We start from the raw sequence: 25,067 nt of genomic DNA on the forward strand, positions 1-25,067 counted from the left end.
CGTTTTTTAAAGGTGTCTTCCTTAAGCCCGGAAATTGGCTCCTCCAGCGGGAGGTCTCGCGGCGTGGAGGGCGGGCGCCCGCACCAGGGGCCGGCCTGGGGGGCTGCGCCGCTCGCCCCGCTCGCAGCCGCGGCCTCGCGCGGCCCCGCTCCCCGGGTTTCCTCCGCCCGCGCCCCCGCGGCCGCCCCTCCCCCGCGCGGCTTTTATTTCCCCGATGCCGGGCTGTAACCCGAGCTTTTATTTCCTGGTGGCTCCTTTAAGAGGCAGAGCTCAGTGCTGGGAATTCACGTCAGTTTCTGCACTGAAACTCTCAAGATCAATGAGCAAAGAGCTTTCTCAGTTCTGCCTTTCAGTTTCTCTCTTCCAGGAAGGAAAACATTCGAGAGAGCGAGGGAGAGCGGCGGGAGGGCAGGGGGCGGGGGCGCCGGCTGCGGGTGGGAGGAGAGACCGGGAGGCTGGCCGGGCTGCGTCCCGGGTCCCCGCGCCGCGCCGCGACCTGCAGACCCCGCCGCCGCGCTCGGGCCCGGCTCCCACGCCCCCGCCGCCCCGCGCGCCCAACTCCGCCGGCCGCCCCGCCCCGCCCCGCGCGCTCCAGACCCCCGGGGCGGCTGCCGGGAGAGATGCTGGAAGAAACTTCTTAAATGACCGCGTCCGGCTGGCCGTGGAGCCTTTCTGGGTTGGGGAGAGGAAAGGAAAGTGGAAAAAACCTGAGAACTTCCTGATCTCTCTCGCTGTGAGACATGTCTGAGACTCCTGCTCAGTGTAGCATTAAGGTAAAAATCTTCTCCCCTCCCTCTCCGTGGTGGAAACCCTGAGCTGCACCGGCCAGGGCAGTCGTGCTGGGCTCCTCAGAGCGGGCTGTTGCAGTTGCTCTATTCGCAGTAAATTATTTGGGGCGCGAGGGAAGGAGATGCAGCTCGCGGCGGCGGCTGTACCCTTTAGCGTAACCTTGCTACTCCCCACCGCCGAGCCCCTGCTGGCTCCTCGGCCCCCACCCTCTTGCTTTTTGACAATGAAATGCCGGTCACAATTGGTCAGGAGCAACCCGGATTATCTCCAGAACTGTAAAACACCCCCGTAATTAGTGCGCTTAAAAAAACCCCCAAAAACCTGCTCCCTATTCCTACACCCAACATGTGACTGAAATGTAACTTTTGTCCCCGAGGGGTGGTCTTCTTAGAAAAAAAGTTCTTCAGTCCCAGCTGCGATAGAATCTTTTTATTTTTTTAAAGGACTCTCTGGGTCTGATCAGACATGATTTTTTTCCCCCTCGTCTGATTGTAATTGCAAGTGCTGTCGGAGAGACAGTCCTGGTGTCAGCTTTTCCTAGGCATTGCACAATGAATTTTTTTTTTTTTAACCAAGGTGAATAAAGTTGCTGAATAGTTATTTTACTCTGATCCATATGAAAGTTGAGCAATCCCAAAGTAGAAAACTCCTGTGATGCAGGGAGAGGAAGAACTAAGCAAACCAGGCAAAATGACCTTCTGTGTTTGACAGTGCAGAGAGGATATCTAAGAGCAGCACCCTCCCAGCTTTCTGGCCGGTTTTGCAGTATTGTAAATGCAGGGCGGTGGATGTTTGTAAACACACTGCTGGGCTACCCAGTAGTTGTGTGTATGCATGTCTATATATCTGTAAAGACTGTGGTGCTGCGGTTTGTTGCTTCTGAAAAGTTGTTGTAAAGTTTGCCACCATTGGGAGGCAGGATGATTTATCCGTCTACCCCAGTTATTTTTCCCATCGCTGCATTTATTGTACACTTTATTCATTTCACTATTCCACCAGTACCCAGGTAGAAAGCCTTCCGCCCCTGTGAGAGGCTGAAGCTGCTGAAGTTTTGTTTTTGGTTTGGCCTATTTAATGTATGTTCATTGAATGGACATTACAGCAACAATGGACAAGTAACCTGTTTTCTTCGTCTGTGGGGAGTTAGAAAAACCCTTCCTGTTTTAACACTGCCTTTCAATTAGAATCTGTGTAGGGGAAACGCAGTAGTTCATCATACAGGCTTACTAGGTTTTTTATAATTAGAATCACATTTTGGTGTTTCTTACCAGAAAACATTTTCATGGGTTTGAGGAGAGGCTAATGTGAAATCAAAAGGTGTGTTGGGCTTCTTTGTTTTTGCCTCACAAAAATGCCCAATGGAACTTTTAGGCTTTTGTGTTTGTACATATCTGGAGGTAGCAGTATGTCTGTGGGCATGGGGCGTGCCACACTAAAGAACTTGGGGTACTTTGATATTAATACTTCAAAACCAGTTTCTTTTGTGGTATAAATTAGATTCTACACCCAGTTCAGGAAAATCCTGCGGTATAGGTAATCTGATTTATTTGATGCTTCATAACATAGAGGTAACTTAAGACTAGGGTATTCAATCAATAAATTGTATTTAGCTCAGTGGCAATAAACCCAACATCAGGAAAATCTGGACCAATTACAGATCAGTAACTTTAGGACGAAACAACAAAAAGCAATGCTTTCTGTGACCTTTGTTGATTCTCTTCTAAACTGCATCCCCACCGTTCTGATGGGCTTATGGTGGTGTGCTGGCTGCAGACTGCTACTGAGTGGTTTGTTTCATTGTGCTCCAGTCGGAAAAAGAGTACAACAGTCCCTTGCCTTACTCACATATAGAACCAATTCCAAGCAAAACGCTTTCTTAAATGCAACATGAAAATTGTGTCTATAATTTGCATATCATTTTTTCCTTATTGCTTACAACTCAGTTCTTTTAGGGTGCCTCTTTTCATTACTGTGTACTTCTATGTAATTAAAATAGATTTAATGTTCTTTACCAGAAAGGAAAGAATCACTTTTATTTTGGATTGTTCTTAATGGAACCAGCATGTATTTGCGTAGACTGCATGTGTCTAGGTGAACGTATGTGAAGAGTATCTTTTCATGGAGTTTGTTTAATTCACAATGTTCCAATAATCAGCACTAGAGATCAAGGACTGGGATTATTCCGGGTCATCTGAAATGTTCTGGTGATGTGTGCTGCGTTTCATTTAGTCCTTGGGATGTGGTACGGTGACTGCATAATAAAAAATGTTTGCTGGTAACCCACAAGCAAGTTGCTTGCTTCTAGAGTCCAGTAAACAATACGCTTTTCTGTGTAGTGAAGAACAAATGTTAGAGGTTTTCAAGGATGAGCTGATGAACCTGATATACCGAACTCATGTGACACAAAAGGCTCTCACTATGGAGAGATTTCTCCCACTCCTTCTCTCCACTCCTGAAACCGTCCTCACTTGCTTTCATTCCTAACAAGTAGTGGGTCAGCAGGCAGACAGTTCCTCAGCGGCTGGTGAGATGCAGCACAGAGTAGCCTGACCAGAGACAGCCACAGAGGGAAGTACTTTGTTTATTTCTGAGCATTGCCTGCTGTGTTAGAAAAGAGGAGTGTCCGATTTGGGTGGAGTTTCCAAGGTGAAAGTTTCTGAATTGGTCAATCAGTGACGCCTTTGTAAAGATGGCTCATGTGGTGGCAGCTCACAGCGAATGCCTGATAAGGGCTTTTCTATTTCTTTTGCACTGTATAAGTTTGCTCCCATCACCTGGGGAAGTTAATATCAGACACACACTTTTTACAGTAGAAGAGAAGTTGACTACTCCGAGGGCACGGAAACTCTCACTGAGCCTTATTGTTTCTCTACACGCAACTTGCAGAAAGCAGGAGTGCTCGAGCGCTCCTGGGACGTCTGTCCTACAACCCTTGAAGGTTGTGGTACTGTTGTCATAGAAGTTCAGATGCTTCAATTCTTGACCATTTAGTGTTGTTTAAATGGAAGGAAAGGATCAACTCTCTAAAAAGTCAAATTATTTTAAAGAGGATTGCATGGCTGACTGTGCTGGTCACAGGAAGAAGGAAGAGGCTGTCTTTTCCATCATCAGCCTTCACCTTCAAGTCACCTGTTCAGTTCTAAGTTTGCCCAGGTTGCCGCAGAAGGTGGTTGTGGCCTAGCAGACACAGTCCCTTGTCAGGCTTGGCACAGTGTGTTAGTGGGCCAGGACTAACCAGAACACAAAAACGAGTCGCACAGTGTCTCTAGTCCCCTCCTTCCCTGCTGTCCTTATCAGTCAGCTTCCATAGCAAAAGGAAATCTGCTTTTTAAAATTTTGCTACTAACTGGGAGACTCTTTCGACTTCTCCTTCTGGACTGTGGGCTCCTTGGGTTTAGTGATGATTACCTTGGTGTGCTAGGAGCTAACTTGGCAGGTGACATAGAAATAGTTTTCAGTAATGTTTGCTGATGTGAAGTGAGAGGTGGGAGGAGGCCAGCCCCCTTTGCTCTTTCTGTCTGCGTGTAACCTCAGGGTGACGTAACACTTTCATCCACTGGCTTGCTTGCAGAAAGCCCTCAATAGGGCCCACTACAGCCTTAGAGAGGGCTAGAGCACTCCTGGGGGGTCTGTCCTCAAATTCTTATTAATAGAATTTTGATACAAAAAATGTTTTATAATTATTATTTCTTTGGAGACAGAGTGGCATTGTGTTGCCAGACTGGAGTTCAGTGGTGCGATCTTGGCTCACTGCAACCTCCTGAGTTCAAGCAATTCTCCTGCCTCAGCCTCCCAAGTAGCTGGGATTACAGGTGCCCGCCACCACGCCCGGCTAATTTTTGTGCTTTTAGTAGAGATGGGGGTTTCACCATGTTGGCCAGGCTGGTCTCGAACTCCTGACCTCAAGTGATCTGCCCGCCTCAGCCTCCCAGAGTGCTGAGATTACAGGTATGAGCCACTGCGCCCAGCCTAATGTTTTATTATTTTGATAAAATTCTCAAAAACTGCTTTTATGTCAAAACTAACAAAGAAGGAAATTGAGGAAAAGGTACAACCAAGGGGCTTGAGGAATTGCTTTAACAGGTTCAGATTAGCAGGCTTCTAAGTGCCCACCAGTGGTTCTGACCATAGAATCAGGGAACTTTCAAACGTTCAGAATTGAGAGACCTGAGAGATCCCCTGAGCCAACCTCCTATTTTTTATAGAGAGGGGATCCAGAGACCTAAGGGGTTTGCTTCAACCCATGGGTGAGTGAGCCAGGTTTGGAGGACACAGGCCTACAGGTTCTCAGGCTACTGCTTCTCTGGGCTCCTTGTGTGTCCCTATAAAAGGCCAAGGAAACTCGATACAATAGGCTTCACTCTCTCTGGCACTTCCTAGCTTGGTCCATTTTAATCACAAGCCAGCTGGTCTGAGGGCACGGGGGTATGTGCCAAGGAAGATGGTATGTGGGGGGAGAAATGGGCCACTGGGGTCTGGTCAGGTGTGAGAAGAGGAAGTAGTAGGAGGGAGGGGATGAGGGAAGAAGGGCCTGACGGACTTGTATTGGCACCACTATTTGCAGCAATGTATGTGTGTGTGTGTGTATATATATATATATATTTACAGTGCACAAGGGCCTGCAAGTTCTGTTTTGAGCTGAAGGCCCCTTATCTGCTGTTAGGACTCCTTTGAGGAATCCTTGGGTGGGCCGTAGGCTCTTTTATCAAGGGTCAGCCAATCCTATTTATACTTTAATTTCTGTGTAGTAAGCTCCCTGTTTCAAACAGCCAAAGCTAAAAACGTGGCAGCTGGCCCTAAAGAAGTGGCTGTGGAAAGTATCCTCCTCAGGATAAGTAAGTCAAGGGCAAAAAGTACCCCAAATGTGAGCACCAGAGGCAGGCAGAGCTAAGTCGCATTCTGCTCCTCCGAGTGCAGCTGTATTTGTGCACACCAGGAAAGAGCTGGGGGCAAGGTGGGGGCACAGGGTTGCTGGGAGTAACTCACACAGCAGTTTCATTTTTTTCACCAATTAAAACTTGCCCTTTGGTGTGGATCTCCCAGCTGAGTGATTCAGTGTCGGATGAAGCCCCGTAGTGTGTGCGAGATAGAAATGACATTTTTTTTTTTTTCTATGTGAATACTACTTTAGAGACAACTCTGGAGCTTGTTTTCAGGCAAGAGTCCACCTCTGCCATATTTGTTGTTAGATGTGTGTTGGGAACCAGTCTCCGTGTGTATTTGTTGAATAGAATGAGTGTGCATTTACTCAGGGTTCCCATGCCAAAAGGGGCCCAGCTTAAAGACTGTTCACTGCCAAACCTAGTATTTGGGGACAGAAAGACTAGACTAAATTAGTGAAAAGTTAGAATTATAGCCTATTAAAAAACAAACACATTTTTATTGATTTTCCGAACATACAGGAACCAAACTAATAAAGTGTTGCTTACTGAGGCATCTCAGGGAAAGCTCCAATGAATAGGCAAAAGTGACTCGTGTTCCACATTATTCATTGGGTAGAAACCAGTGCTACCATGTGCTTGGAACTGTTCCTTTGGTGTCGAAATATTACCACACATTTTATTTGCTCTGTTAATTTGATAACCTTCTCTTCTTAGATGGTGAAAATATATAATTCAGCCTGGTTGATGTCTAAATGATCTGGAGTTCCCAGAGTGTGGGCGAGAGGCTTGATTAGGGAAGGCATTTTACCCCGTAAGTGTGGACTCTCAGATGAGCATAACTGCTCACTTAGCCCTATGGATTTCCCTTACAGGAAACTAGAATGCTTGCATTTCTGAAATTTTATAAATTCTGTGTAATTAAAAGTGTTCGTCTGCTGTTTTAGTGGCCGTTGTAGCTTACAGCTGTATAGTGATTTATTACAAAACACTTTCTTCCCCTTTTACTTCTTCCTCTTCCTCCTCCTCTTCCTCTTCCTCCTCCATCATCATCACTGGCATCATTTATTGAATACTGCTGCATGCTGGTCCTTGTGCTGTTTTGTGTACATTATCTCGTTTACTCTTCACAGCTCTCTCAGGGATGCAGTTTTTCTCTCCATTCTACAAATGAGGAAACTGAAGCCCAGAGAGGTTAAGTGATGTATTGGCCTAAGATCTCCCAGGCTGTAAGTGGCAAAGCTAAGGCCAGAATCTGTATCGTGGGACTCTCATTCCAAAGTATTTTCTGTGAGGGTATTCCAAAGTGCAGCCATCTTTGCGAAGAAAAGTAGGAAACTTGAAGTGACGAGTGGCTGGTGGATCGTTACGTAAGCTGAGATGAGAGGCAGGAATAGAGCTGGCAGAAGTGCTTGCAGAGGTTCTGAATTTCCTCTGCTTCCTGGTCTCTTCTGAAGATGGATCTTCCTAGCCATTACACAAGTAGTGGGGACAACCAGATGGTCACACCAAGCCACCACCCACTGTGGAATAAATGTCTAACTTTTCCATATTTACACCCGTCTCTAATGTCCTCTGGTGAGATTTTGTCTTTTGATGGGTTTCATTTTGGGCCTTTTGTGTTTTTCTCAGAGGCCTTTCTTTTCCGTCTCTGTTTTTCTCTTACTTCCTCCAGTGCTTAATGACTCCTTCATGAAGTGATTGGAAATCTGAGAGATTGTGTCCTCATCCTGCCTGGCCTTAGGCTAGACACCTTCTTTGCCTGCTTTTTACTTCCTGGTCAGTTGCTTCTCCTTACACAACTTTTTTTTTTTTCCTTTTAAAGCTTTTCACACAATCCATAATCACAATTTTTTATTTTTGTTAAACCATCTCTCATGTACATCTTTAATATTATGTGATTTCCAGGAATCTATTTCAGATATTCCCTGGTTTTTTCCCCTATAACAAAAGGAATCATCTTTTTTTGACTCCTATCTCGATGGCCTGACCCGACTCACCTGTTCTAATTTCCTGGAACAAAGAGAGCATTTTTGCCATCTGACTTTATACATTTCTGATTTTGAACAACTCTAAGGAAGAGAGTCTTCAGAGCAGATGTAGGGAGAGAAACAGAGAGAGAGAGAGAGAGATGTGTTGTGGAGGTAATATGAGGGGACTCAGCATTATCCACGTTTCTCATGAAACAAATGAGGAAACTGAGTCTTGGGGCCTTTAAAGAGCTTGCTTGAGATCACATTCCTAACTGATCAAGCCAGAGTCAGAATCAGCGTTCCGTCCTAGGCCCATGTTCCTCTAAGACCATAGCAGAGGAAAAATGAGAAAAAGCAGGCAAGAATTCAGAAAGCATAGCTTGCTTTTGCAGATTCACATGACTTGATATTAGTGTTCATCATTGTGACTTCCAAGTGAAAGCCAGAGTTCATGTTATGAGATTTCAGAAGTGAAGAAAGAATGCAATGTATTTTGGAAAGATTTCTAACAAAAATGGTTGGCATAAGAATAATGTTAAGTTTTAAAAGGCTAAGCTTCAGTTATGTGGATGACTGATTTATGAAAAGTACTCCCTCATGAAGACACAAAAGAGGTAGCCAATGCATCTTGCAGGCTTGAGGCCTGATGGCCTCCTGGGGGTATTTTCCCTTTGTATGTGGGAGTCAGATGTACGGAAAACGACTTCATTTCCTGAATGACCCAGAAAGGACGCGTTGCCCTGCTGGGTGCCGTTGGTGAGTGTGCTCAGTGGTGTTCGTGTTGCCACAGTGTAGATCCAATCACCACGTCTTTCGATTTTGACTTGCATTTTGTTCTGTCTTATGTTCTTTGGTTCTTACCTGTCAAGTTGACTTCCCGTAAGGGGGTTGTAAGGTGCTCAGAAAAGGGCTCTACCTCACTGCCGTGCTGTGGATGCTCCAGGGGAAGAGCATAGACAGTGGAGTAGACAGACCCATGACTCCTGGTTCCTGAACTTGAACTTGTTCAAGTTACTTAATCATGAACCTGTTAACTCATCTGAAGTGGTAATAAAAATGTGTGTCTCTTAGGGTTGTTGGGATATGTACATTGCCTAATGTAGTGCTTTAAACTGGTAAAAAGTTAGTGCTCCTCCTCCTTTGTACATCCTCCATAACACGTGGATCTGGAAGAGGCTAGAGATTTTCTGGTTCTGTGCCCACATTATACAGTTGAGAATACAGAGGCCAGGGGATGGTTTCTGTTTTTGTTTCTGAGACAGAGTCTCGCTCTGTCACCCAGGCTAGAGCGCGATGCCGAGATCTCAACTCAGTGCAACCTCTGTCTCCCGGGTTCAAGCGATTCTGGTGCCTCAGCCTCCCAAGTGGCTCGGATTACAGGTGTGCACCACTCACCTGGCTAATTTTTGTATTTTTAGTAGAGATGAGGTTTCACCATGTTGGCCAGGGTGGACTCAAGCTCCTGACCTCAATTGATCCTCCCGCCTCAGCCTCCGAAAGTGCTGGGATTACAGGCGTGAGCCGCCGTCCCCAGCCCCCAGCCAGGGATGTTAATGGCCTTGCTCATGCTCCTGTGGCTGGTTGGTGGTGCCATCTAAACTAAAATCTAGGCCTCCCGAGTCAGCTGACTCCCTGCACAGTGCTCTTGTCACTATCCCATTGAGTTGTTCACAGGGCTGGGGTCACTCAGTCAGTGCTCAAAAAAGCTCTTCTTTTAACTTTAATTGAATACAAGCCTCAACAATAGGAGAGATGAGCCAAGTGCAATTATATGATAATAGCAAATGCCTTTTGCATCTTACAGCAGAATTTTGAAGGAATAGCTAATATGGTTCTGAGTAAGTTTCCAGAGATAAAAGAAAAGGAAAAAAACCTAAGTCTGGAAGTACTGTACAGTGAGTCTAACTAGCATTATTACTCAGCGCTCAAGTATTTGAACCTATTCAGGGATCGGCTCCTTCATACAGTTGCTTATTATTTGTGACTGGGGTGAGACTTGAAAGAGAGCATCAATTCTCTAGTCTGCTTTTGTTTAACAGGCAGTTCCATGTCTGTCTGACCACAGAACAGACACTGTTTGCTGTGGGCTGGTGAATGTTCACTTTCAAGAGGGGGGAGTAGATGGCCCTTCGTGGAAGTTAAATTATACAGAAGAGTTTGAAAAGGCCAAATTTGTTACGTTGGGGCATGGGGAAACCTTCCTCTCTAGCAGATGTGAGGGCACCGAAGTGTCTTTTCAGCAGTTGTATTCTTCTTGCTGTGGACCTAAGTTGGATCCTAAGTCATTCTTTGTATGTACATAGCAAATGAGAAGATGAACTTCTTCTCATCTCATGGTCACTGGCAAATGACCCTTTTTTGAGGAATCGTGGAGAAAATGTTACCTACTTCTCCCTCCTACCCCCATGAAATAAGTGTGGGCTACTTCATACTCTTGAAGCAAGAGTTTAGGTTTGGAGAGAAACTGCTCCTCTGATGTCCTCCTGGACACCACAAGTGGAAGTTTGTGATTTTCTTCTCAGCTGCCCTGTCCCCTCTCCCTTGGGTTATGACAGGCCGTGTAACTTTATCTTTCTCAGGACTTATCTCTTTGATGAGGTCAGTAATCCTGCTTCACTTACGTCCCCTATACGTGAGAATGCCACAGCCAAAGGTGACATGCTAAAGCATTTCCTGGAAAAAGTGAGCTACAGATAGAAATAAGGCTCGTAATTTAAAAAATCGAACCCCAGAGAACAGCCTGTCTCTGAAGTTAACCATTCCCCCAACACTTTCTCTTGTTTCCCTAGTGAAAGTGTGAATCTAGGTTGTGAAAGTGTGAATCTAGGTTGTGGCAGTGGAAGTTCTGGCACTGCTATGAGGTGAGGAAGGAAGAGGGAGGGCCCAGATCTGCCCACCTCACTGCAGGTGTGGCCTGGAAGAATGCCGGGGTCTCTGCTGAAGAATCAAGGTCAAGGGATGAAGAGAAGTTGGCGAAGGGGCACAAAAACACAGCTAGCTAGAAGGAATACGGTATAGTATTTATTCATTAGTACAGTAGGGAAATTAGAGTTAACAATAATTTATTGTGTATTTCAAACTATCTAGAAGAGAAGAATTGTAATGTTCCTAACACAAAAGAAAAATGTTTGAGGCAGTGGATATGCCAGCTACCCTGATCTGATCATTACACATCTGCACAGATATAAAAATGTCACATGTACCCCCAAAATATGTACAGCTATTATATAGCAACAAAAAAATCAAAGTCAAGAGATAATTTAGAATGAGTATGGTCTCAAGCCTAGTGACTAATATGTGGACAGGTAGATCTGCACTAGGGTATACAGGAGAAACTATTATGGAGACTTCATAAAAAGGGAGATGGGACGGGGTGCAGTGGCTCACACCTGTAATCCCAGCACTTTGGGAGGCCGAGGCGAGTGAATCACCTGAGGTCAGGAGTTCAAGACCAGCCTGGCCAACATGGTGAAACCCTGTCTTTACTAAAAATACAAAGAATTAGCCTACCTGTAATCCCAGCTATTCGGGAGGCTGAGGCGGGAGAATATCTTGAACCTGGAAGGTGGAGATTGCAGTCAGCTGAGGCTGTGCCACTGCACTCCAGCCTGGGCAACAGAGTGAGACTCTGTCTCAAAAAAAAATAATAATAAATAAAAAAAAGGGAGATGGGGGAGATGGCGGGAATTTGCTAAGCTCTTTTGTTAACTGCTTTAAAGAACTTGGACTAGGGAACTTCTCTCAAATTTATTATTGGTTGTTATTTCTAGACCATTTGTCTTTCCCAAACTGCCCTTGGCCATCAAATCAGACTCCTGCTAGAGTAAGCCTCATTGTAGTGTCTCTTGGCTCGCCTCTGTGGTTTCACTAATTATTTTCATATATTGACCTGGGATCACAGGCCAGGCACCCAAAGGGACAGAGCTGAGTTCTTTTTCTTTGGGCCTGTTTGGGTACTCGTAACCCAAGTCCCTGTCACAGGTTTTGGAAAAATGGCATATCTGAAGGATTGGATTCGTGGTGCATTTTGTAATTGCTGTATCCTCTTTTCTTTAAGGTCTTGCTCTGTCACTCATGCTGAATGAAGTACGGTGGCATGATCATAGCTCACCGTAATTGCAAACTTCTGGGCTCAAGTGATCGTGCTGCCTCAGCCTCTGAAGTAGCTAGGACTGCAGGTGCACCACCTCGCCTGGCTACGTTTTTTTTTTTTTTTTTTTTTTTGAGACGGAGTCTTGCTCTGTCGCCCAGGCTGGAGTGCAGTGACGTGATCTTGGCTCACTGCAAGCTCCGCCTCCCGGGTTCAAGCCATTCTCCTGCCTCAGCCTCCCCAGCAACTGGGACTACAGGCGCCTGCCACCACACCCGGCTAATTTTTTGTATTTTTAGTAGAGACAGGGTTTCACCATGCTAGCCAGGATGGTCTTGATCTCCTAACCTTGTGATCTGCCCACTTTGGCCTCCCAAAGTGCTGGGATTACAGGCGTGAGCCACCAAGCCTGGCTGACCTGGCTACTTTTTAAAAAAAATTTTTGTGGAGACAATGTCTTGCTTTGTTACCCAGGTTGCTCTTGAACTCCTGGGCTCAAGCGATCTTCCCACCTCAGCCTCCCAAAGTGCTAGGATTATAGGCATGAACCACTGTGCCCGGCCATTTTGTCCTCGTTTTGACTTGAGATCTGGGAGATTTTGAAGATCCGTGTCATGAGTTCACTTGACTGGTGCTTTGCAGTTTTGAGACCCATTCCTGACTAATAGGTCTTGACTGCCACTCATGGCCAGCGATGGCTGGGGACAGCAGGACACTCTCACTTTGCACCTTTGAATCTGGTCTTCGTTCAAAGCAGGGTGAAGCCGGTGGGAGAGTTGTTGTTTTGGGGATAAAGTCTGGGTAACACAGATTCCTCAGGCTGAGTAAGTCTCCTGTTCTCCCCGACTTTGAGACCTGAATGACCTGATTTGGCTGACTACACCTCCAGTCCCCTGGACAGCAGCCAGCTCCTTTGACTTTGTGCCATTTAGTCCTTCCCTTCGTCTGCTGACGCTAATACTTTAGGGTGAGGTGGAAGGAGAGAGCATACCAGTTGGTGAGGTAAGAGTGTTTTCCCTCAGAGAACCGAAGAAACAAAGACTCCCTTTCTGAATTTTGTGTTCTGCCTCTTTGCATCTCCGAGGCTCCTTGTGTCTGGCAGGGCTGTGAGTGAGGAGGTGAGGGTGTGCTTCTCTGCAGGCAAAAGTCAGCTGTAGGTCAGATGTGGCTTTGGAACACAATGGAATCCAGGGGGAATGTTGGCGAGCGCAGGAAGGCTGGAGTGATGATCCTCTAATCTTTTGCGGCGTGCTGTAAGAGTATCTTCAAGTTTCGCCGAGACGGGCAGGGCAATGAGCAAAGGGACCTAGGTGTTAGGTGACATCTCAACTAGGGCACCTGGTAGTACACCTGTCTTGCATGTTCCCACCCTTCCCAACACTTTATCTTTTTGAAGCCACCCACCCTTAGAAAATGAACAAGGAGCCACTGACATGGACAGCAGTATGTTTACTTACCTTTTGGATGCGAGACAGTTTGCCCCACTGGGAGAGATGTGGGATAAGGCCCCAGAGCGGAAAAAAACCTTAAGAATGCAAGAAGGAAGAAAGGTAGGGGAGCCAGCAGGTCCCACTGAAAAAGGCCTTGTTATTCCAGCAAAGAGGGAAGAGGTGGGCCCAGTGGCACAAGTCACTAACATTAGCCAGTTCTGAGAATTTCTCTGTCTTGAAAAACTTGGTAAAATGGCCAAATGGAGCTTCTCTGAACTAGGGGGAATGTCTGTGTGTGCGTTTGTTGTTAGCCGTCATGTTCAACAGTCTGATTTAAGGGAAAGTTGGTCTGTGTACATTTTCATTTCAGCTGTGGTCTTTGAAGGTTCACCATGGAGGAGGTGTGGGTGGATGAGAATATAGTCTTCCCGCCTCTTGGTTGGCTTATATGTAGGTTATAGGTGAATGTGAGTTCACAACACAGCCTATTTCTTATTTGGGTGCATTTTTGGATGACTTGCAGAGGTTGGTTTGGGAAAACCCAGTTACCCTTCCTTTATGCACATATTTCTGTCAGACTAAATGCCAAATAGATCATTGGAAAGAATTTTCTTCACAGCCCTGGTCCCCAAATTGGTGTCTGTGATTCTTCCTAGGGTCTCATATTATGAGAGTGCACTCCCTTTAATCTTTTGGGACCTCAAGTGGGGTCTGTGTGGACCAGATTGTGCTTCTTTGGGAAACTTCTTGCTGCACACTGGCCAGCGTAAGGCAAGAGTTAGTCCTGATGGCCGGGTGGTTCTTGGGCAGTTGAGCATGCTTAGCGCTTGAGAGGTTTCTGTGACACCATTTGCCAAAAGGGACATCTCTCAGCTGGTCCTAGTGCCCCAGGGCACAAATGTCAGGCTTTGGGAGAAAATGCACGATTTCAGGTTCAGTCTTTTATCTGCATTTGTGTGCACGAATGGACTAATAATTGAAGTACATGGAACGATTTCTCCATACTCCAACACCTAGAAAGTAGCTTCTTGGGTTAGGGAAAGGTTCCTAGGTACAGCTACCAAAGGCTCAGACTTAAGCACCAACACTGGAGGTTAGAATTAGCATGCTCTAGGGAGGACAGTGAGAGGGTAGCTGACACAATGCCTTTATGGGCTATTTTTAGCTTTAATCGGGCCTATCTGGAGTGGCTTGTGCTTTCTTGGGCACCGTCCTGCATTTATTCCAGGGTTTGTGCTTGTGATCTGTTTGCATATATGCCACATGTATTGCATGCTCATGGGATGATAAGTTGCAGAAATTATGGCATCATCTGTTTTCTGGCATACAGAGGAAAAGATGACACAAAATCCAGCCTTGTTGTGGCGAAGAAACCTAACATAGATGTAAAATGTATCTCCTTGGAGGCTTGGCTTTGTGATGGGCTATAAACGGATTGTTAAACAGCAATGTGAGGGGCTGTTAACAAGCTGTTTCTAAAAGCATCTCCCTGGTCTGGTCTGAAAAGGTAATGTGTACATATTGTACATTTGAGATAGTTTGCCTGTGGTGTTTATACGTTGGTAGGTTTTGTGTATGTGTGTGTGTGTGTGTGTGTGTGTGTGTGTGTGTGTCTTGTCTGTCTTCAGTGGTAAACTGAAAAAATAATTTAAAGTGTTGTTTATTTGCTCCTGTGTTAGTGTCTACATTCCAAACTGGGCAATACTTTTTTTTTTTTTAAGCTGGCTTAAGTGAAGAGGTGTTTGGTCAGCCACAGGGTATGAGTCAAACAAACTTCAAAAAGCTTCCGTATGTTTTTGATAACACTCTTAAGTATATAATAGCCGCTTTAAGGATTTGTGCCTTAGTGTGCTTGGATGAATAGGTAAACCACCTCCCCATCAACAAACTAGCATTTGAGTTCCCACATTGGCAAAGCAGGGCTCCTGTTATGTGTCTAGTCTTATTTGAACTTCTTTTCACATTCAGGTGACATAGTTGAACATCAGTCCATGCCAGTTTTTGCTACTACTGGGTTTTTAATGGAAGAGAACTCTTTCTTGTTACTATGATGCCATGCTTCTGCTGTGTTAGCAGCTGCTGTATTGAAAAACAGGTGTCTCTTATAATCCTCTGACTGGATCAGTTTGCTAGCCTGGCAGAGTCTTATTATTATTGTTTTTATTTATTTATTTTTGTCCCACGTAAGTCAGAAACTGCCAAGAGATGTTGATGAGTGGGGTTAATATGAGAGGAGATGGCAGCTTTTCTGGGTGGAGGTTTCTGTTACAAGAATCCGTCTGAGAGTCTTATGAAGATAGGGCTAAATAAAACCAGGATACGAATCACAGGGGAGAATCGCCAAAAGAAGGGTAGTAAATGAATGGTTCTGCCAAGTCACCTCTCTGTTAGTCTTCTAAGGCCAACTTAAAGCCAGCGCTGCCACAAAAGCCATCCAGGGCTAAGGTCAGCAAACGGTGACCCTTGCTTGGTCCACAATACGCCAACAGACTCTTCCAGTTGTTGCTTCTTACTGCTACTGGAATGGAAGCTTTGGGAGGGCAGGTGTGCTGTCTTTCCCAGCCTGCCAGGCAGTCTGGTGCACACTTGGCTTCTCCTCCACACCGGCTGTCACTGCCTTCCTTCTGGCCCAGGACCTTTCAGTTGTCTCCTCTCTGATCTTCCCAGCTCCATTTTGTCCCCACCCCCAACACAACTTGGAATGATTCTTTGCAGATAAAAACAATGTGATCTTGTCACTCTGTCTCACACCACAGTGTAGCATGAACCCCAGCTTCTTATCACCTGCAAGGCCCTTTACTGCCTACCTTTCTAGTATCATCTCCACATTATGTTCCAACCACATAATGAACTTTTTTCTTGGGGGGACAAGGTCTCGCTCTGTGGCCCAGGCTGGAGTAATCTCAGCTTACTGCAACCTCTGCCTCCTGGGCTCAGGTGATTCTCCCATCTCAGCCTCCCGCGTAGCTGACACTACAGGCACGTACCACCACACTAGGCCAATTTTTGTATTTTTAGTAGAGACAGGGTTTCACCATGTTGTCCAGGCTGGTCTCAAACTCGTGGGCTCAAGTGATCCACCCACCTCGGCCTCCCAAAGTGCTGGGATTATAGGCATGAGCCCCTATGCCCAGCCCATGTAATGAACACTTATGCCTGGAATCTTCCCTCGATCTTCTTTCTGCCTGGCAGCCAATTTGTCATTGGAAGTCCATTTCTCAAGCCTCCCTGTTGCTGCTGGGCACAGTGTTCCCACAGCTCATTGAACTTGCTTCTGTTATTGGCAACAATCCAGTTATCCTTGAATTATCATCCACACTAGACTGAAAGCCTGCTGAGGACAGGAGTCTGATGGTTCATTTTTATATTTCCAGTGTCCAGCCCAAGGTCTGGCACAGAGGATAGCCAATGGCTATTAATTGAATAGAATTTCTTAATCAGTAGGTATTTATTAAGCTTCTATTATGGACTTAATTGGTGCCAGACTCTTTGATATGTAAGATAAAGACCTCACACAGTTGACATCCTGAGCAAATACTCTGAGAGGATTGAGGAAAGAAGAAAGGTAGAGACCTGTGTTTTGAAGCATATCAGGACTCCATGTCAGGGCGAACGTACTGCCACCTCCGATACCTAAGGGGCTCCTGCGAGGCTTAAGTACTGAACAGACATGTACACACAGGGCACTCACAAAGGCTCTCCCTCTCAGTTGCCTACTTTCTGGAGGGGAATATAGATAGCTGGAGAAGAAGCTTGAGAACTTTCAGGCGGGATGTGCCAGAAACAGCACCGACAGCCCAGGATAAATGAATGTATTAACTGATCATCCTCTTTTTTGATGTGGCCCGGGTTGCCTCTTGGGTCAGAAAAACAGAGCCAGTGGCTGTTGGTTGTAGCCATGTGCGGTCTTGCCACAGCTGGCTGTGGTGTCTGGGACCCAGTGGCAGGTCACCACTATATAGGGCTGCCAGTTGTTCCCTCACCCTATTCGTCTAAGAGCTAGTTGGGAGAGATAGTCCAAAAGAGCAGCACAGCTTGCTGAAACTTCTCTGAGGTCTGTAATGGCCTTTCCATGTCAAGGGAAGAATCCCTGTCTTACTTGAGTCAGCTCTTTCCAGTCTTCTCTTGTATAGCCCATGCTGTCTCCTACCCTATCTGAGATGAAGATCTCTCTGGACTCTCATTTTACTCCTAATGGATTGCCTGGAGGGACTAAACCAGTGAGAATGACTGAGCATACTATGGGACTAGAAAAACAATTCTAAGGTATGTCTTACGGATGGTAGGATAGCCTCAACATTGCTGTTTACAGTGGATAGCCCAGTGGCATTTGTTTAAAGAGGGCAGTCTTAAGAGAGTGTGTTAGGGTTATGAATCTGTTTAACTGTGATATGATAAGTGTGAAATGGACCACTTGGCAGAAATCAATTACTTTCAGATATAAGCAGACAAAACTGGGCCTTCCACACAAGCCCGAATGGCTCGTTTTCTCCCTATTTTTGTTGCCATTGATGTACAGCTGGGATTCAGGGCATCAGGATGTGTGAAAACTTCTAACTTCCTGAACCCAACCAGACCCCAGCAAGAGTTCTTTGTTACAGTTTCCCCAAAACCATCCCGAGTTTTCCTGACCACCTGCGGGGGGCTCTCTGTTGGAGACCCACGCGGCAGCTGCCTGCCAGCCCTGCCAGATTTGACTTCATCTTGACTACAGGTGGGTCGGTCTCCATGCAGCTTCTCTTGGCCTGTCTGTCCACTCAGGGCATTTGAGGGTCTTCTTGCTTTGCTCAGATGGGCTCCTAGAGGACTTGTGCAGGAGGTTGAGGGTTGTTACAGGGGTGCTGATCTGGACCACTTAGGGAGCAGAAAGCATAGGTCTGTATACGAATGTGAACATATACATTTAAGAAGCTGCTCAGGTAGGGGCAGCCACGGAAGTTGTGCTCCCTCTTAAACACTCAGCGTACACACCTCATCCTCATACAATGTGCTGCTTACATTTCCAGTGTCCAGCACAGTGCCTGGCACAGACGAAGGCCAATGGCTAGTAGTTGAACAGAATTTTTTTAATCATCAGGTATTTATTAAGCTTCTATTATGGACTTAAAGTTTCCTCCATGAATGCTACCAGAACCCTTGCTCAGTGTCTTCACTGTTGAGGCTGTTGAGTGAGAAGCCATTTCCTTCCCCTTCTACTTCCCCTCCCTTTACAGCCTTACCAGGCCCAGTATTCAGAGGACACGGAGACCTGGGGCTTGGTGTTCATGAACTTAGGGTTCCTGAGAATCAGTATGTCACAATCTCATCTGGAGACTCCCCCCATTTAGTTCTATGGCGGATTACGGTCTTGGTTCTAGCAACCTACTGAAGAACAAACCTGGTGGCTTTTTTTCTTTTCTTTTGAAATGGGAACTTCCCTTGTCTCCCAGGCTTGAGTACAGTGCCATGATCATAGCTCACTGCCTTGACCTCCTGGGCTCCAGCGATCCTCCCACCTCAGCTTCCCAAGTAGCTGAGGCTACAGGTGTGTGCCACGATACTTGGCTAATTTTTTTTTTTTTTTTTGAAATGGAGTCTCACTCTGTCGCCCAGGCTGGAGTGCAGTGGTGTGATCTTGGTTTACTGCAGCCGCCGCCTCCCAGGCTCAAGCAGTTCCTTGCCTCAGCCTCCCGTGTAGCTGGGATTACAGGTGCATGCTACCACACCCAGCTAAATTTTGTATTTTTAGTAAAGATGGGGTTCCACCATCTTGGCCAGGCTGGTCTTGAACTCCTGACCTCGTGATCCACCCGCCTTGGCCTCGCAACGTGCTGGGATTACAGGCGTGAGCCACTGTGCCCAGCCAGTTTTTAAATTTTTTGTGGAGACAAGGTTTCACTACGTTGCCAGGCTGGTCCTGAATTCCTGGACTCAGGTGATCCTCCGGCCTCAGCCTCCCAAATTGCTGGGATCACAGGTGTGAACCACCACACCCAGCTGAGAACAGACTTTTGAACTACCACAACTATAGGTCTGTTGGACATTGTTTTCACTCGAAATTGCTTAAAAATTGACCTGCCTTGGAGAAAATTTCATGAGCCTTTTCTTAAAGAATGATGGAAATGTCAATGGGAATGCAATAAGAAGTACCCTGTGTAGCTGTGTGGGAGGGATACCCTCCCCGCCCTCCATCCAGCAAAAGCTAACATACTTTCCAAATTCTAAATTGTGATGTGTGACTTGGTAAAGGACTTTGCACTTTTTTCTTTTTTTTGAAAAAATTGATGTGGTAAGCCTTACAAAGGGATATGCCGTTACATTCTCACAAATTACTTCCATCGAAAAGAGTATCATGTGAGATTAGGACTGTAGAGGAACAGCCTTTTAACTAGTCTTCCATGTGGCAAAGGTGGCACCCAGTTTCCAAAGACAGCACAGACGCTGAGGGTCTTTTCTGAACTTCTTCCATTTTTACAATCCCCGGCAGGGTCGGAGAAGGGCTAGTTAGTATGTTTTTCTTCCTTCTGGATGAAAGTTGCAAGGACACTTAAGCCTTATGCTTCAGGGTGGAATCTGATCACAAGTTGAGATCAGGAAGAAATTTTTCCCCTGTGGCTTCCTGTTGCACAATTGCCCAGCCAGGTGTGCTACCTCTGTTAAACAAAGACACACACAAGCACACACCTCCTTACTGGCCATCTTCAGAGCAGGATTTTGGACGTTGTGGGCCAGCAGCCCGGTTCCTTTGGCACGTCCCTGCGCTCAAAGATGGGAGGCAGCTGCCTGTCTGCTCCTGTACTTGGCTCTGTGTGCTGTACTGAGCTCAGGGCCACGTCTTCAGATCCCTACAACTCTTTGCAACTCTCACTTTGTGGGAGAATTAAAATTAGGTCTAATTCTGTATGCACCCACATGCACATGCACACATATCTTTTAAAAAGTTTTCCATAAACTTGCTTCCCCTTTCCTGGGCTTTGCTTCCCCCTTTCCGGGCTTTACACCACATCAAACCCATATACATTCCCAAAACATCAAAATACTGTTCATAAATCATAGTAGAACTCTTTAACCATGAGGTCCGCAGTTGCCAATCTCAAGCTTGGGTTGTAAGCAACTTCGAAGTCTGATCCAAAAGACTGTGGGAGGAGGCGGAAGGGACAGGGATGGACTCCTTTCCTTCCTCCCTTCTTCCTCCCTCCCTCCTTCCTCCTTTCCTCCTTTCCTCCCGTGCTCCCTTCCTCCTCCCTCCCTCCTTCCTTCCTTCTTCCCTCCCTCCCTCCCTCCCTCCCTCCTTCCTTCCTTTCTTCCTTCCTTTCCTTTCTTTTCTTTCTCTCTTTTTCTTTCTTTCTTTTTCTTTGTCTTTCCCTCCCTCCCTCCCTTCCTTTCCTTTTTCTTTTCTTCTCTTTTCTTTTCTTTTCTTTCTTCTTTTTGAGGACCCAGCTGCGCTGCCTCTTGTGCAATAGGATAATTACCAGCGAATCCCAGGCTCGCCTGCTTTTCTGCCTTTACATCTCTATCTCCTGTGGCGCAGTACTTCCTTCTGCCTCTATTATTAGCTTACTTAGCTTTACCATTCAGTTCTCCACCTCCCCCCGGGTCCCTCCCCGTCTTCCTCCAGCCTTTCTTTCCCTTCACCTCTGTAAAGGTATTTTGGGGAGCTACCATTCATGTTCTATTCATATAGGAACCCTCTTTTCCTTTTTTAATATAAAATAATCTTGGCCCTCCCTCATTTTATCATACAATCATTTGTATTCCCAAAATAGAAACCGTCGCCACCAGCACATAATGTCTGGCCTGTAAACCTTTAAAGCAGGATGTGCTGAAATGAGATCTTCACAAGCAAGTGCGCCTCATCCACTGACCTGCAGGCCCTTCTTCCTCAGCGGCCATTCACTCATCTTCACACCATCTTCTTGCCCTTCTCTCTGCTTTTCGATGATTCTACCCCAATCATGTTCCTTCCCAAAATTACTGTGTTAGTACTTAATTGTTCACCTGGGCTTGTTCATTTTGTAGTTCATTGTTTCCTTTTTTTTCTTTAAACTTTTCTTGTTCTTCGGGGATACACTGTATTCTTGTAATTAGAGATTATATCAGTTTTCATTGCTGAAATTTGCCAAGTGGACATAATAGTGAGTATTTGGTATCAAGCATGCCTTTCAGGAAGAAGGGAAAAACAGTAGATTTTGGGCAGCTTTTGATTACAATAATTTCAAATTTCTAATAACTGAGAAGTACTTCTTGTGATTCTTGTAGAGTAAAAGCTTAAAAATTACCCTTTTCTTTGTAATCGATATGAGTCTTAATTGGTTTGGGTAAGAAACCCAGTTTGAGGCTACCAATTTTTCAAATACTGGTCTTAGAAACTAATTATTGCTGTAATTTCAATAACTAAGTATGCATTCCTATTCAAGGTTGTACTTGAATAGTTATATTCTTTAACTATTGTTACTCATTTGTAACATTTTTCACTATAAGGATAGTGCCATCGTGTTTATAACACACCCTGTCCTGGGAATAGGTGGAAGGGATTGAGGGAATTCTGTTGGAGTCTTACCCCACCACAGGGCAGCAGCATTTTAGGAACAAAAGCAGAGAAGCTCACACTCTTCTGAATATAACTGGGGAGAAGATTTAGGGAGGTGGCTTGTAGGATCAGTTTTAAGACCAGGTCAGACATACGCACAAATTCTCTCTTTGTCAATGAGAAGTGACCTTTAATAGCTTTCTTATGGATAGATGTGTAGGTGAAATATTATTCCACCTAAAGCATGACATCTCAATAAGTACTACACTTTGAAACTTGCCTTGCAGGGTTTTAAAAATATTCTTTTCTGGATTCTAATCATTTATAATGAAGAGTCTCTAGCATTTTATTAAAACCCATATTTTTTGGAGAGGGATATTAAGTGAGCAGGGATTGTGGGTTGTTCTTGCTTTTCCTTAACTGTCTTGCCCCTAAAAAGTGATAGGAATAACCCAAACCTTACAGGTTCCTGGGGCTTTTTTTCCCCCCAAGACAGGGACCTCCTCGTCTCTCCTGTTGCCATCCGACTTGTTCCTGAAAAAGGGTAGGATTGGTGAGAGGAGGGGAAGAGAGAAGGAAATTAGGGTTCTAGCTTAAAACTGCTGCTAGAGTGGCTAGCTCTGGGAGCTTTTTGAGAGAGGCCCAAGGTGGCAGCCTTGTCTTTTTTGCCTCCTTCATTTTTGGGTCACCTGTCCTAAAAATAAAGGATTGTGGTAAGTATCATCCTGACATCTATCCAATTGGTTCTGACTGCGAGGCACTTGTGATTCAGGAGATAGTCATTAGATTTAGATAGAAAGAAATGAGATTTGATGTTCAGTAGATCAGTAGGGTGACTATAGTTCATGTTAATTGATTGTACATTTTAAAATTGCTTGAAGAGAATAATTTGAATGTTTCTAGTGTAAGGGAAAGAAAAATGGTTAAGGTGATGGATATACCAGTTAACTTGATTTGGTTATGAATGTATCAGATCATTACGTGTACCCTGAAAATATGTACATCTAATATGTATCAATAAAAATAAATACATAAAAAGTCATTAGAATAACAGAATTTAGACATTTATAGATTTAAGGAATTTCAGACCAATACCCAAAGCTCAGTCAAGTGACCTACTGAAGGACCCAAGGCTATTATTGCCACGTTAGAACTAGAAGTCAGGTCTTCTGACTCCCACCAGTGTATGTTGACTTTTGACCCAGCAGTTAATTTTATTTTGGGCTGTATTTTCAAAATAACAGATTGGCTCAAGTCAAAATAATCTTATTAGTGTGAAAAACTCAACCGGGTGAACTCAGTGAATGAACCTACTTTTTAATTGGGTGTTTTTAGGTCATGTGGGAAAAAAAAAAAAGACACAAATCAGAAGGTCCTGTGTGCTTCATGTTTGGATCTGATTTTTTTTTTTTTAAGCTCAAAGTGAATGAAGGATGGTGGAGTAGGAACTAGGCTGTATGCATAAAACAGTACTTGCCCTTCTGCCTTGTCACCTGCATTCTGGTGGGGTGTTCCTAGGGCTCACTGTAAGGTGACAGGTGACTTCTGGACCCTTGACTACCCTGTTCCTTCTGTTGAAAAGTGTAATCAGGAGGTTTTTATTTGACAGTGTACTCTGAGTATTGGAAGGAACCAACTCCCAACCCAAATCAAATAGCCTCTGAGATCCTATTAAACAGAAAATGCCCTGAACACCAGTATATGAAAATGCTTTGCTAGGATGAGCTCAAAGCATTTCATCCTCCAAATAAAATCTATCTGCTCGCACTTAGATTGTTCAAAGGCAGATGGTAGGCAATTGAAACAGAGAGACAAGCTGGCAAAAGGAAAAATAAAACCACAAATATCTGTATGTGAAGGTGATTTACACTCTTGCCAACCCCCCTCCTAACTTCGTTAACACAACGACATAGCAATTAAGTAACATGGGAACTCAGGCTCAGATGGCTAATACAGTTGTCCTCCGTTAATGGGGTGAGACAAAGCTCGCGTATAATATACAGTGCTCTTCACCAAAATGCAGAGCTAAAAGAGATTTTAAGAGATAATCAGCAACATAGCCTGTAAATCATGCTGCTCATAGCAGACGGCCACCTTATTGAAATCTCACTGACCCCCACCACACATGTTAACAGCGCGGTCACTGCTATGAAATATTAGCTATTACCGAGTGGCCAACTCTTAAGAAAGGGACCACTTGGCAGTATTGAACTTCAAAGTGGAAGTAAGATCCCCTCGGGGTGAGGGAGGGAAGGTGGTGAACAGGGTCGATCAGAACGGTGGAAGAGTCCAGAGCAGATGCTTTGTGGGAAACCCTGGATTAGCCAAGAGCAAAAGTTATCACCATCCTACTGCTCTGGGAAGGCTGCCTGGTGGAGAAAACCTCTGTGTTCCCTCAGTGTTTTCACTGACTGGAGGACTTTCCAGACGAAATCTGGCACTTCTCAGTAACCTTGAACTTGAACATGCAGTGACAGAAGGGAAAGGGAGAGGGTTTCAGCTGCTGGAGCTGGGGAATTGTGCAGGGCTCTCGCAGCGGGCCATTTGTGGCTCTGAGGGTGCCAAGCTACAGTGTTCTGAGGGTGTGTGAATGAGGGTGTTGATCCTGGCTGCGGAAGGGGCAGCTTTCTGAGCAGGTGGGAGTGGTGAAGGAGGAGGGGATTTGGCGGAGCAGGAAGTGATATGAGTTTGCTCTGCTGGGAAATAATTTGGAGATGTCCATGAAGAAGAAAGTCTAGATGACTATTGAGGGAGGGCTGATGTTGGAGAGAAGGGCTCATACTACAAACCAGAATAAAATAAAGGGCATCTTAGTATCATGAGCCACTGCCCAAGTATCTGAGGAGAGACCATGGAAGAGTTCTATATGGAATGAACCAAAAAGGCAGTAAAGTCAGGTCTAGACTTGGAGTTTTTAGTAATACAAAGTTTACATAGGAAGTGTCTGGGATTAGAGGGAAAGTATGTTGGACGAGTGAATCATTCCTTCAGAAATCAGTATTTTTTCCTACTAGGCCCTCCCAATGTTATCTTTGTAGTTGCCCAAATACATCAGTTTCTCTCTTACATAAGAGAGCTTGTCTCATTTTTATTGCTGTATTCCATTTTCAAGTGTCGTCTTGTGTAATGGTCCTGTATTTGATCTTGGCCAGATATTGTCTGTGACTGTTGTTAGTGATCCTTTTCCTTTCCCCTGATGTAGTCAGACTGTGTCCATGGTTTCTAGACTGAGATTTGGCAGTGATTCCATGGCCGTTGTGAGTGGAGTTGGCTAACAAAACTCAGGAATGGAATGGCCATATTTTGGAATTTGGTTGAAGCAGGTATAGTTTTTATTCCTCTACCAATGCAAATCTATCTCAGGGAATTTCTCTTTATTCAGAAAGAATGACCTCC

General features: G+C 45.2%; 1 protein-coding gene across 1 annotated transcript in view; it reads left to right on the forward strand.

Moving 5' to 3' along the window:
- The first annotated feature begins 466 nt into the window (after positions 1-466).
- The window catches only part of ETV6 (ETS variant 6), a 243,730-nt gene continuing 219,129 nt past the window's right edge, over positions 467-25,067 (forward strand). Inside the window, exon 1 of the mRNA XM_025402332.1 lies at positions 467-773. Coding sequence (XP_025258117.1) covers positions 741-773 — 33 coding nt within the window. The 5' untranslated portion in view covers positions 467-740. The remainder of the gene's footprint in view (positions 774-25,067) is intronic.

This window comes from Theropithecus gelada, chromosome 11 (assembly GCF_003255815.1).
Source record: "Theropithecus gelada isolate Dixy chromosome 11, Tgel_1.0, whole genome shotgun sequence".
NCBI classification, from domain to species: Eukaryota; Metazoa; Chordata; class Mammalia; order Primates; family Cercopithecidae; genus Theropithecus; species Theropithecus gelada.